The 14,993-nt window shown below is 37.2% G+C and overlaps 1 protein-coding gene across 1 annotated transcript in view; it reads right to left on the bottom strand.

The window, feature by feature from the left end:
* Positions 1-733: 733 nt before the first annotated feature.
* Positions 734-14,993, bottom strand: part of BAALC (BAALC binder of MAP3K1 and KLF4) — a 101,447-nt gene continuing 87,187 nt past the window's right edge. Inside the window, exon 2 of the mRNA XM_031947072.1 lies at positions 734-2,446. Within this exon, the coding sequence (XP_031802932.1) occupies positions 2,364-2,446 (83 nt within the window). The 3' untranslated portion in view covers positions 734-2,363. The remainder of the gene's footprint in view (positions 2,447-14,993) is intronic.

Raw genomic sequence — 14,993 nt, 5'->3', positions numbered from 1 at the left:
ACATAGTACATTTTACTTCTGTGCACTTATCATGTATTTTATCTATCTTTGTGTATGGGTGTGTATGTGTATCTGTGTGTGTGTGTCTCCACCACCATCCCCAAACCAGACTATTACCTTTTGGGAGGAAAAAGACACTATCCAGTTAAGCTTGCCATTTTATCTTGCCTATCATAGGAGCCTGAACACAATAGGAACTTAATAACATTGGTTAAATTGAGGTTATCTAAAGGTTTGTATAGTTGATAAAGTTGATAAAGACAAGATCTAGGTCTAGAGTCTAAGGCTAAAATTTAAGATCTAAATAATATAGGAAATTTAACTACAAGTAAGCACCAGTTCATTTTGTGCCATGTGTAATGTAGTGTGGTATGGTAGGAGGCACTCTGGGACTGGAATAAAAAGAGTTGAGTTCAAGTTCTGGCTCAAATTACTGAAAGACCTTCAACAAGATGTTTTACCTTTCTAGGCTTCTGCTTCCTCATCTGCAAGGTGAGAGAGGAAAGGATTGGACTAACTGAACTGTTAGGAACTTTTAGAATCTTTGTACCTAGAATCTGAATCAGTTTTCTCAATGCTAACTGCAAAAGGAGTTATTAGCTTTAACCTGCACCTGGCTTCTGTTGAAACCTACTAGGGCAATGAATTGACGGGCAAATTGGCTAACTGTATTTTCACCTGCATGTGCATAGGTTACATAAACATAGGTTACATAAACACACAGATTGCCTACTTCAGCTAAAAATTGAGTTTATTTAAACAGCAGCAGATGAAAGAACCCTTATTTCTCCCTTAGGAAGATCCCAGGTGTGTTACACAGCTTAGAAATGCATGTAATATTATTGGTGGGGAAAAAATGTTTTCAGCTAAATATATACATTTCTCCATCATTTTATAGGACTGCTAGAAAATAGTTGTCTACCAAAAGTTTATTTTTTTTACTGTATAAATTTTCTAAGAAGAGTAAATGCACATTATTCTGATAGTTTCTTAACATGATGACTTCCTAGGTTCCAAGATGACATAATCCCTGGGATCTGCTTTAGGTTATTTATCTAGAAGGCAGCACAAAGGGAAAATCAGTTTGTGCCACTGAAATGTTCCTTGATTTCTTAATTCATAGGATGATAAATAGCCTTTGATTAGTTATTTTAGTGTTATCATACAACTCTCCTGAAAACCATTGTTCTCAGGGGACAGAGTGCTAGGTGTAAAGGGGATCCAGGTTCAAATCCAAGCTCTATGCCTCTTAACTTCTGTGAATATGAGCAAGTTACTCATATTTCTGGGCTTCTATTTCCTTCCCTATAAAGTAAGTGGGTTGGATCTGATTGACCAATAAGATCTTTTCCAATTCTAGATGACATGTACGTAGATTTAGAGCTAGAAGGGACCATATATGCCACTTCATTCAACTACCTCATTTATAGATGAAGCTCAGAGAGAGAAATGACTTCCCTATGGTCACATAGGTAAGACATATTATAGAGGTGGAATTTGGCTCTAAGCCCAATGTTCTTTCCACTTTTCTGATCCTATGGAAGAATACAGATTTCGTAAACAGGAAAAATGAATTCATTTGTACCAAATGATCCAAAACAGCTCCCCAGATTGGCTGAGTGGACCCCATGCTCTGCAATTACTCTTTGGAGCTAACATAGCACCTCCTGTAGGAGAAGGATGACACAGGAAATGTTTTCCCTCCCCTATCAAGGATTGCTTCCTCATGGGAAAAAGAGACATCATTATAGCACTGGGATGAATCTGAATCTTTACTCTCATGCTGAAATAAAAACAAAATTGATGATTTCCTATTTCTTGGTTTCTCTCTTTGGGGAGTTGGAAAAAAGCCAATTTTGAAGCCAACTGAAATGCTGAAAGTTTTGGGACACAAGTATAAAAATACCACTAGAGTGATGACCCAGAAATATTTAGTGACTGCTCTTGGGTAATAACTCTCCCCTATTGTTACACTCTTCCCCTGTCATTTTCCTTTTCAAAAAGTGACTTGTGACTGCAGTAGACCACTGCAATTCCAGATGTCAGACCTGGGGTAGAACATCTGATAGAACCTGGAGAGAGGGGGGAAAAACCAATTGGCCCATCAGCAATTTATTATCATATAGGAGTACTGTGCCAAAACCTTAGATAAACACAGATCAGTGAATGTCCAAACACTGATGGCAACTGTTGGCTACCAGGTAAGAGACACAAAGTAACCCAAGGCACTCAGCAGTTTAGCCTATTCAATTGGGAGCATCCATCCTTCTTTACATTCCATTGAGACATCAGCAAAGCACTGCCAAATGATGCTAGTGTCCATCTTCTTTGATTTGAAAACACAGCTAATTCACTCAATTCTTCTATATCTGTCCATTTGTTGGATGCTTTTGGTAACACTGATGGTGACTTCTCTTGCTGGCATCTGCTTGGGCTCTTTTTTCACCTGTTAAAAAAGATTTACAATATCGTTAAACCTCCACTTGACAATAGCCAAAGACCCCTCCTTCTTTAACATTTAGAAGGGTATCATGGGGGGGGAGGGGGCGGAATTAGGTTACGGAGCAATAGATTAAGACCTCAACAGCAAGCAATATTCTTCACCTAAAATTTGATCTCTGGAACTAACTTAACCTCATGCACTTTTCCAAAAAAAAAAAAAAAAAAAAAAAAAATCATTGATTCAACCCAGAGTCAGTCAGTTAACACCTAGGAAAAAACAGTTATTAGTTACTTACTTAATTTTCCTAAACAGCATTTCTTTCCCATTGGAAGACAGACCTTCTCCTCACATAGTTACTGAGTCTCACTGGGCCAGAATAGGTATTAATATGGGGAGGGTGGGGGAGAGGGAAGACAACAAACAATACTTAGTGGTGCACAGAAGAGACAAATCAACTTCTTTAAAATAAAATTGGTTGATGACAACATTCATGCAAAACTGCCTAGGTTGGATTGCTTGACTGGTTTTCAGCTGTTAAATTTTAAAAGCTCAAAAATCAGCTAATTGCCATTCTTGAGAACACCTGGCTAAATTCCCCAGGAGAGCAAAGATTATAGTAACTGAAAACTGGCTCCAGTTATTGGTAGTATGTGTTTTCTAAAGCAAAATTCACTTACTTAACTATCATTGAAATGTTACTTCCTAATCTCCAAGCTTGCTTAAAGGCTGTAGCATATCCAGAGAGAAAATTACGGAGACAGAATGTGGATGGAAGCATAATATTTTCACCTTTTTGTTTGCTTGTTTCTTTCTTTTTTTTTTTTCTTTTGGTCTTATTTTTCTTGTACTACATGACAAATATGGGAATATGTTTAAAAGGATTGCACGTATTTAAACTATATGAGATTGCTTGCTGTCTTGGGAAGAGGGGAGGTAAGGAAGGGAGGGAGAAGATTTGGAACACAAAATTTTACAAAAATGGATATTAAGAACTCTCATTACATATATTTGGAAAAAATAAAATACTATTAGAAAATAAAAATAAATTTGTACACACACACACACACACACACACACACACACGCACACACACCCATACAGTATCTTTGAAAAATAATGTCTAGGGGCTGTTAGGTAGCGCAGTGGATAGAGCATCAGCCCTGAAGTCAGGAGGACCTTAGTTTAAATCTGGTCTCAGACACTTTACACTTCCTAGCTGTGTGACCCTGGGCAAATCACTTAACCCCAATTGCCTCAGAAAAAAAAAAAAGTCCAAAGTTTTTCTTGTTTTCATGAAGTGTTTCATGAAACACAACTACATGCCAAAGCAACCCATTCCACTTTGGATTAATTCAAATTAACAGGAAGTTTGACTTTACATTTAACCCATATTTATCTCTTTGTAATTTGTACCAACTCTAAATCTTAAGAATTTAAATTTTCCCAGTTCCAATTGTTCAGTGTTGAAGAGAGCCATCTACATCGACAGAGAGGACTGTGGGAACTAAGTGTGGTTCACAACATAGCATTTTCACTCTTTTTGGTGTTGTTTGCTTGCATTTTATTTTTTCTCTATCGCTCCCTCTCTCCCTTCTTCCTCCTTTCCTTCTTCTTTCCCTTCCTCCTCCTTCCCTCCCTCCCTCCCTTTCTCTCTCTCTCTCTCTCTCTCTCTCTCTCTCTCTCTCTCTCTCTCTCTCTCTCTTTCCTGATTTGATTTTATTTTTCTTGTGCAGCATGATAATTGTATAAATATGTATGCATATATTGGATTTAACATATATTTCTACCATGTTTAACATATTTTGGACTACTTGCAATCCAAGGGAGGGAAGAGGGAGGGAATTAGAACACAAGGTGTTTCAAGGGCTAATATTGAAGAATTGTCTTTGCATATGTTTTGAAAAATAAGAAGCTTTAATAATAAAAAAAAATATATTTTAAATTTTGTATCAGTTCATAGTACAATGACAATGAAACCTGCCAAAGAATGTTTGAAATACATTCTGCAAATAGCAAATCTGCTTTGGAACTGTCCCAATTACTACATCTTTCATCTACTTGGATAGGTATGAGAGCAGAACCCAAACATTTTTCTGAGACTGGCCCTGAAATTCTAGTATTCAATTCATTTCATCAGGCTCTGGAAATGCAAAGAAAAAAAAAATGTTCCTGCCCTCAAAGAATGTATTGAAGAGTGGGTGGTAATAAGGGAGAGATGCATAGATAAACATCAGATTATAGCTCACAGCTAGCATTCAGGGTAAGTGTTACATTGACTACATAAGCAGGCTTTATTTCACTAGTCAGAAACTAGAAAGAACTCATAAGTAGGCTTAAGTCAGCACAACTCTCCTTTCTCTAGTGAACCCCATCTCCCTCAGGCAATGTTCCAGACAAATAGGCCTAGCCCATGGTCAAGACCCTCCAAAAGATTAAGAGTAATAAAGAATTGACCTCTTTCTTCCACTACTGACATAGTGCACATAATTCACAGTAGCATGGGAGGGCAAAGACTGGTTTTTCTTCTTTACATCATGGCCTTGTCCTTTGCTTCCTTTTGGCTCTGGTCACAGAGCTCTTCTGTTTGGTCAGAAACTAAACATTGCTCTTTGCCTCCAACCACTGTAAATTCTGTGATCATGTGATTTCTTTTCTCCTAAGAATAAGTATTAATGCTTCTCTCCTGAGACCTTTTAAGTTCCCTAAGTAAATATGAAATCAGTACTCTTTCTGTTTATCTGTTTATCTACTCTCCCTGTTCCTTCCTCCCTCCTTCCCTCCCCCTCTCCTTCCTTTCCTCCCTTTCTCTCTCTCTTCCCCTCTTTCTTCCCTTCTCTCTTTCTTCCTCCCTCTTCTCCCTCCCTCCCTCTCTCTCCCTTTCTCCTTTCCCTCCCTCCTTCTCTCTCTGTCTCCCCTCCCTTCCCCTCCCTCTTTTTTCTTTCCTCCCTCCCTCCCTTCCTTTCTCTCCCTCTCTTTCTTTTCTTTCCTTTATCTCCCCCCCACACACACTTTCATCCTGTGTGTTGGTCTCTTTTTGTTTTTCTGTCTCTCTTTGTGTTTCTCTGTCTTTGTGTCCCTGTGTGTCTCTCTCACTGCCTCTCTCTGATTCTGTCTCTTTTCTTCCCTTCTTCCCTCCCTCCATTTTTGTCCCTCCCCCTATCCCTCATCCTCTCTCTCTCTCCCTCCTCTGTTTTCTCTCCTTTAGTAGTGTACCTCTTAGCCCTTTTACAGGATAAGGCTAAAGATATAGCTCAGGTATCTGACTAAATATCCTTTGTGAGTTCTCAAAGGGCCAATTAATTGTACACAAGGCAAGGTTACTTGTCCACACTTGATTAAGAAATATAATCAATATTAGATCAAAATCACAAATGTGATATCAATTGGATTGCTTGTGTCTTATATAGAGAGGCATATTAAATGCCAGAAATGTTTTATCATTTATAAATACATATGAATATGCACTCAAACACATAAAAATCCCATATTTGATAAATATGCTCATATCCTGACCCAAAGACCATGGGTGCCAGAGACTATGGTGACATTCCATGTTGTAGCCCTTTCCCTCCTCTCCCCTGCTGTATTTATTGCTTTCCAGAAGTTTGCCTACAGAGAGTAGAATAGATATAGAATGAAAGGAGCATAGGCAGATCAAATGAGGGTTTTTTCCAGGATGAGGGATTCATGAGCATGTTTGTAGACAGGAGGGAATAAGCTAGTACCATGTGGAGAGATTAAAAATAAGTGATCCAAAAGGAGGAGAAATGGTAGAATCCTATTGCTTGATCAGAGAGGGGATTTGGCTTTGGTAAAGAGGAAGGCTATTTCATCATGTGAGACAGGGGTGACTGTCTTAATCTACTTCTAGAAAGTTCCTTTGGCTCCCAGCAACTAACCCTATAAAAGTGACTGGATGCTATTAGAATCAAAGAGTTAACACTGGAAGGTAACTGAGATTTATTTAGTCCAAGTAATTTACAGATGGAAAACTAAAAGGTTAAGGGACATGTCCAGTGCCATGTAGATAAGTGAGTGGCAGACCCAGACTGGTAGAGACCAAAGAGGGGAGTTGGGAGAGTGATTTTGATCAGATAAATAGATTTGGGAGTCATCGGCAACCATGTGCTCATTGAATGATGAAGATGGAGATTATCAATATACTGTAGGGAGAAAAATGAAAAGAGAGTTTAGGATAGATCCTTAGGCTTAGAGACATGTATGAACAGGAAAGGAGATTTAGAGTAAGTGTCAGGCAGGAGTACTGGGAGATAGATAGCAAGAGCTATTTTATTTTTCTTTTTGTATTTTCAATGCCTGGCATAGTGTAAATGTTTTACAGGGGTCCTCAAACTTTTTAAATAGGGGACCAGTTCACTGTCCCTCAGACTGTTGGAGGGCCAGACTATAGTAAAAAACAAAACCTTTATTTTGTGGGCCTTTAAATAAAGAAACTTCATAGCCCTGGGTGAGGGGAATAAATGTATCCAACATCTAATCCCAAAGTCCATTAGTATAGGACTCTCTTTATTAATGAAAATCAGAGTCCCAGATCTTCCAGAAGGGTGGATGGGCTGGAATTGGTGATATCTCTACTAATAAAGAGACAATCTCATATCAGTGAGTTTGGGAACTGGGGTTTACATGGAGGGAGGCTAATTGAGTTGTTTCACTTCAGCAGAAACCAGCTAATTATAATTTCAAGTACAAAGTTGAATCAGGAGGAAAAGCTGCAGGATCATAGTCCATGCAGGTCACTTCTTTAAGGAATGCTCTCAGCGTTCTTGAGGTAATGAAAAGTGTTTTGGGTTTGTAAGAGCTCAAAGTTCTGAGTAAATACATAACCTCTTCAAGTGCTAAGGACGTTTAAATCATACAGATATTTTCCTTCCTGGTGTGGTTTCCCAGCAGCTGTTGAAACCCCTAATTTAGTGATTTATTTTCCTCATTGAGGGCCAAGGAGAAAGTGTTACTTCATTTAAATTACTGACTGCTCTTCTGTTTTTGGCTCCTATTGAAGATTATTGTGCTTCTTCCATACTTTTCTCTCTTTTGAGGTTATTTTAACTATTCTAAAGTTCCCTGAGTTTAGTGGCATCTCTCTGGAAGGTCAGTGGTACACCATCTTTCTTTTAGTGGCTTTTCACTGCTGACCTTCCTTTTCCTGCTGTTTGCTCTTTGACTTTTGTAGGTTTCTTGCCCCAGGAGTCTGCAGTTTCTAATACTCTTAGTTGCACCTTTTCATTAAAAATGATTGTCTAGCTCTTCTTTCATTGAAGAGGCCAATTTGGAAACAATAATTCCATGATCTATATGGGCTTGTTTCTCTCAAGGTTTAAAAGTCAATTACCCAGTTTATTAAACTCCAGAGAAAATTCTTTCTTAACTGCTAAATGTAGGCTTGTATTCAGAGTGCAATCAGAAGCTGGAAGTTAAGAAAACTGATTTCTAGTTTTAGCTCAACTACTGAACTAGGACAAGATGAAATCAACATTACCATTCCTAGAAAGTTCACACAATCAATTCCCATTTATTCCACTTAGCATCCCAGTGACTTCTAAACCTGAAACACCCCTCTCTAGACACAATTCCCCTACATTTTATCTTTTGATAGAATGTAAGTTCTTTAAGGACGAACCCCATTTTGGGATATTTTATCTCCAGGATTTAACTTGGTGCCTACATTAGTAAAGGCTTAATGAATATTTTTTTAAAAATTCAATTATCCTGAGCCTTAGTTTCCTCCCCTGGAAAATAAGAGAGAGAAGTAGGATTGTGTTAGATAATTTCTTATATCCTTATAAAATTCTGATCCGGAACTTCAGGTTAATTTCCTTTGGTCTCTTTAATTTTCTTCTCAAGAAATGAAAATCCAGATGCTATCAGCCTTACTCAGGCTCCCCAGATTCCACCACACCCAGCTGAAGGATTTGCCATCCCTTGGGCTCTTCAAATGCCAGGTTTCAGGATTTTGGAATGTATCCTCTAGGCAGTAAGGAGGCATTGGACAATTTTGAGCTGTGGCATGAAATGATTAAAGTGATATTTTAGTAACATTAACTTAATATGGGAATTTAAGATATAAGACAATAAAGAGGCAGAATACCAAGAATATCTGAAGTTTGATGATGGGGTTAGAATTTAGGAAGCTGGTACTTGAATTTCTAGAACTGACCTCAAAGACAGAAAGACAGAGACTACATTAATACTCTGGCAACTCTAATTATAAATCAAATGTATAGTTATCAAATCATGATAAAGAGTGGAGAAAACTCTAGAGAAATAAAGCCTGCTTCAGATATTCAAGAGTGCTTAATAAAAGAGCCTCTGCTTTAGATCTTTTAACAGGTATGGGGGTTAACTGAGAGAGTTTATTACACAGAGCTGATCATAAGAATAAGAAAAAATGAAATTCTCCTGCATTGCATTCAGACTCAATGTGTGTGTGTGTGTGTGTGTGTGTGTGTGTGTTTCTCTTTTTCTGCCTGTATCTTTCTGAGTCTCTATCTCTGTCTCTATCTCTCTGTCCTTCTTCTTCTTCTTCTTCTTCTTCTTCTTCTTCTTCTTCTTCTTCTTCTTCTTCTTCTTCTTCTTCTTCTTCTTCTCTCCTTCCCTCTCTTCCTCTCCTTTCTTCCCTCTCTCCTTCTCTTCTTCCCTCTCTCCCTCTCCTCTCTTTCTCTCTTCTTCTCTCTTTCCTTCACTCTCTCTTTCTCTCCCTCACTTCCTCCCTCCCTCTCTCTCCCTTCCACTTCTTCCCTCTCTCCTCTTCTTCCTTCCCACCCTGCTTCCTCCCTTTCTCTCTCTTTCCCTCTCTCCCTCTTTCTCTCTCTCTATTCCCACTTCTCCACTACATTCTCCACATAGCTGCCAAGATGATTTTCCTAAAACCTATGTAAACCAGATCATGTCATCCTCTTACTTAATAGAATCAAATGATTGGACTTCTTATGCTAGAGGTAGGCCATTCAGCAACCACATGCTCTTCAGCAACCCTGAAGTGTATACTAGATGAAATAATGATTAATAAATCACTGAGAAACTACACTGATATCTTCTACCCCAAAGCTTCTCAAGAGGTCAGTTGGAGCTGTCCAGTATCAAAGCTACCACTAGCATAATTGTAACCTCCCAGGGAGACTTGCATCCTATAACAGTCTATGTCCAGAAATATCAAGAATGGAAGATTCATCTGAGAAAGTAACAAGATCATCAGAAAGTTCCTTAGAAGCCACAGGAGTAGAAAAGCAGACAGCAACCAGCATAGTAGTCCAGCCAACACAGTACCATAACACTTACACCTCAACAGACCAGGTTCATGGGGCCTGGAGTTAATAACATTCATGTCCTAGATGTTAAAGAAGATTCTGAAGCACTCTAAATTCCAAATATCCAAAGAGGTGAAGGTTAGTGCAAGAAGCCAGGGAACTAGGGCAAGACCAAGCAGTGCTAGTCATTTTACCCAAAAGCATAGCAGGGGTCAGAGCCCAACCCTGGCACAAAGCCCTGATTAAGGAGGGAAAAGATGAAGACATGAATAGATCAAAGAAAATATCATCTAATATCAAAAATAATTGTAAACCCAACTTCATAACAACTGTTAGCAGAGACACAAAAGAATAAACTAGATTTCCCACAAGGATTATGTGGATACCCAGAGTACTATATGAATTCCTAGAAGAAATGAAACAAGAAATTTTAAAAATTAAATAAAACATCTTAAACAAAGAATTGGACAGATAAATTCAGAATAAAAATAAAATTTAAAATAAGAAAATCCAATGCCTTCCTGTTATTTCTGGGATCAAAATACAAAATTCCATTTGGTATTCAGAATTCTTTATAACCTGGTCTTTTCCTTTTGTCACAGTTTTTCTAGCCTACCTTCCTGTGATATTGGCTTACCAGCAGCCTAGTTAGCCCCCAGCTAACCCAAGTGACTCCATGTTTGACCAGTGATTGTCTCTGCTATGTACTAAGAAGTTTCTGTGTATCCAGTCTAGGCTGAATTGGCCACATTAAGTAAAGGAAAGAAAAGTTCTTTTTATCACAATCAGTTTAATAAGCCATCACAATCCAGATATACAAAATTAGCACACTTTCCTAATTACAATGCTCTTGTCAAGGTCAACAAGGAAGGGGCAGGGAGTTTGGCATCCAGACCACCCACTGGTTGACTGCCTCTAAGGCACCCTTCCCACTCAATTGCCTGGGAATCTGCTCAGCAACAAGAATCAGATATAAGAACAGAGACTAAGAGATTTGAGCTTCTCATTAGATTGTACTCTTGTGCCACTGCCTTTCTGCCCATGGATCCTTAGGGCTGGGGAGCCACACACTTTCATACCTGTCAGTAATAAACAGCTTGACTTATGATCCTTTTTCTTGGTAATTCACCCACAATTTACTTACTCTTCTCCAATTGGACAATGAAAGGTTTGGCATTTGGGTCAGTGCATAGAGTGTCCAAAAGTAAAATCAGCTGCCACCTCAGGAAATGAGTTCCTATTCCCACAGGTCAAGTGGAAGCCAAGTGACCAGTCACTGATGATATCATAAAAGGGATTTCTTTTGGGGTATGGACTGATCTAAATGATCTCTGAGTTTTTTTTTTTAACTATTTCTCTCAGTCTTTAATTCACAGTTCTATTGAAGGTAAGTCTGAAAATGAGACTTCTTTTAGGAGGAAAAAAGTTACTTTGTGAATGGTACCTGCTTGCATTGCTCTGCCTGAATGTCCTAAGAACTTTGGAGATGGTGCTTCAATTATGCTCAGGATTGATCCATTATTTCAACCTCCCTGAGAGAAAGGAATTAGGCTACTTTCAGTGAAGGTCACAAAGGCTAAAGCAATTTGACAAAGCACCTGCCAGACTCACAATAAACCAAGGGCAGATCCAGAGACCACTCATTAGTTTCCTGCTTGCTATGGGAACCCTATCTGCCTTTCCCACTGTGCTATCCAAGTTCATGTGAACTATACAGTTCCCAGTACTAATCAGATAGGGTTTCCTTCTTATTCAAATAGCTAAAAGGCAAACTTTAAAAGCTCTGTTAATTCAAATCCCACATCATTTCTCCCCAATTTTCTAGTCCCATTAAAGACAAACATTTAACAAACCTCAGATTTCTTTGGGGCTCTATTCTTTTTGCCACTGTCTCATGGATTTTCAAGGCACTATCACAGAGTCAACAACGAATATTTGATCTTAGCACCTCAAACAAGAGTCAGCTTTATTTGCATCATTAGGCAGGGTACAGAAACTGCTAACTGCCTAAATGGAAAGAATTCCAGGAATTATCAACAAATCCAGCACAGGAAGCAGATGGTCAAAGGTGCTATAATCCAGCACAACTTGGAGTATTCGTGCACAAAAATTGTGTAAAGACCTAATAATGAGCACTCTGAATTTTAGTCTTAAAAATACAACTGATATTTTTCTTCTGGAATCCTTTTAGGGAGATGCCCTGAGATTTATATTACAAAATGGACTTCTGCCTTTATAGGGGTTGAAGGATTCATGTAAAGTGGTTTCCTAGTCTGGCTCCATTTATTTAGTATCAATAATTGATTACATATGTAACACTATGTATTGAGGGAGATACAAAGAAATAGGAGTAAGCTCATCAAAGGTAGGGACTATTGTTTGTTTTGTTTTGATTCATTTTGTCTGTATCCTAGCACAGTGACAAGAACATTAATTGATGTGTGTTGAGTTAGAAGAAATCTAATTTTAAGAACCTTTGATCTTTCCATCTAGGTTTTTTCCCTGAGGACTGGGCTAGTCAACTTTGCAACTATGTATTAGTGACATATAAAAAGAAAAAAGAAAAAACACAACCCACACTTAACACAGAAGGTAGGATCCTAAAATCATGGGGTGAATTGCTAAGTTTTTTTCTTTCCATTGCCAATTCTTCCTCCTCCCTCACACACATCCAGAAGGAGTTCCAAGTCATTTTCATATATCTTTAGCACAAAATGTCTTCCTGACAAGAGGTTCGCAAATGCAAGAATTGTTGAGTCATTTCAGTTGTGTTTGAATCTTTGTGACCTCATTTTCTTGGCAAGACATTGGACTGGTTTCCTATTTTTGCAGATGAGAAAACCTGAGACAAACAAGGTTAAGTGACAGGGCCACACAACTAGTAAGTATCTGAGGCTGCATTTGAACTCATAAAGATGAGTCTTCTTAATTTGAAGTCTAATGCTTTATCTACCGCACCATTCAGCTGCCCTCAAATTCATGTATCTGTACTAATTTAAGTATGCTAAGTGTTCATAAGCCTAACATTTTGTCCCTCAGTGAGGCATATTCTTTTATTTCTTTCTTCCCTCTCTGTGAGCTTCTTCAGAGACCATAGCTGTGGTACACTGGGTAGAATATCAAACAAATTGAAGAACCTTAGTCTGTCAGTTACAGCCGGTTGAGATTAATGTGAGTTTGAATGCTGCAGAATTTGAGTTAGTGTGATTATAAAATAATATCATGCTGTATTTAGGGTGAAGCACAATTCAGTTAACATGATGTTATTTGATCAGGATTTTAATATGCTACTACATCACCAGCCTGAATTTGCCTCCCATGAAAAATATGCTAAAACATATCCTATTACTAGTAGCTATGTTAATTTTTTAAATCCCTTAAGAAAATGGCCAATAGAAAAAATACTTCAGAGGAAACCGTAGAAGAATCAGAACAATAACAAGAACAATAGTTTGTCACAATGTTAGAACAATTTAATATATTTGAGTGGTATAAATGTGACCATGATAACAAAAAGAACAAAATGTTTGAATGTCTGAATTTATGGCCCATAATATTATAAAATACATAGGAGAAATAAGAGAAAAATGTATAATTGCCATCAGCTTTTTGTGGTTTACAAACAACTACAAGCAATAGAAGTGTTACAGTGAAAGAGGTGAAATGTCTTAGCTATAAGGATTGAAAACAGCAATGAAAACCACATTCCTATTAGCAGAACAGTCATTCAGACAAAAACTTCACATCTACAATGAAAGAAAATGGAAATGAAATGGATAGTGAAGAAAAGTGTTGGCAGATGAAAAAACTGAGACCAACAGGCTTAAGTGATAGGGTCACACAACTAGTAAGTGCCTGAGACTGATGACTATGAGCAAATGTTGGTTGATTCCAATGCTTCAAAATTAAGTTCAATATCATAGTGTTAAAATTACTGGAGACATGACCAGTGCAGAAAAGATTGCCCTAGATAAACATTCTGATGTATTGAAGAAAATAATTAAAAAGAAGATGAATACCTTGATCAACAAAAATTTAATACAGATAAAATAAAGCTATTCTGGAAAAGGATGACTTCTAGAATAGAGCCTTAAGTCACCCAATTGCATTTGGTTCATAGTGTAAGAAAGTGAGCATGCAAATTCACTTGAGATGAGGATAAAGGTTTTTATACCTATCAGCATATGTAGGGAGATTTTGAGAAAGAGATGTTTTCATCATATCAAAAGTATAGTCTTAGCTTGAGATATGTATTTTGTAGTCTTTTTGTAATTTTATTTTCTATAACTATTACTTTGTAAGAATCTTGAATCAGAAATACAACTTTTCTAAAATTCTTTCCTGTTACATTACATTAATAAGCAAAAATTTTAAAATCTATTTAAAGGTTTTTTCTTCATACTTTTATTGAGCTGGACCAATTACCATATTTAACATATAATTATGACTTCATATAGTTAAATTTGAATAATAAAATGAATATATTATGAAAATTTAAATAATTCATTATTTAAATAATAATCCTACTTCATGGAATTCATTATTTACACTAATCAGGACCTAGATGTCCTATCTCTGTGACTTTGGAGAAATCATTTAACCTTTATGATTTCAGTATTTTGAATCTTCTTTTATTTAAATTTTATTTTCAATTTTAAGCATTCATTTTTCTTCCTCCCCACCTTCCCAAATTCTCTGAAAAGAAAGAAGAAGGAATCCCATAAGCATAGATATGTAAAACAAATTTTCACATTGTTTAACTCCAAAAGAGCATTTCTTAGTCTGCATATTAATCCACTATATCTCTGCCATGAGGCAGGAAGCATTCTTCTTTATCAGTCCTCTGGAATCATTTAATTAATCAGAGTTCTTAAATCTTCTGAATTATTCATTTTTATAACATTCTTGTCATAGTATACAAATTTGGGGGGTACTATGACAAGAATATTATAAAAAATTCTCTGGTTTCTGCTCAGTTCACTGTGTATCAATTCTTGCAAGTCTTTCATGTCACTTTGAAACCATCTGTTTCCTCATATTTTATAGCACAAAAGCATATACACAATACAACAATTTGTTCAGATATTCTTCACTTAGTAGATACCCCTTTAATTTCCAGTTTTTTGTCACCACATTTTTGTTTGTAATCTTTGATTTCTTTGAAATTTAAAGCAATAGAATTGCTGTGTCAAAATGCATGCGATGTTTAGTAGCTTTTTGTGCATAGTTTGCTTTAAAAAATGATTGTACTTACATCTCCACATCAATGTATCAAGATACCTATT

Source organism: Sarcophilus harrisii, chromosome 1 (assembly GCF_902635505.1).
Source record: "Sarcophilus harrisii chromosome 1, mSarHar1.11, whole genome shotgun sequence".
Lineage (NCBI taxonomy): Eukaryota > Metazoa > Chordata > Mammalia > Dasyuromorphia > Dasyuridae > Sarcophilus > Sarcophilus harrisii.
The sequence above is the reverse complement of the archived record's forward strand: the minus strand, read 5'-3'. Positions and strand labels throughout refer to the sequence as shown.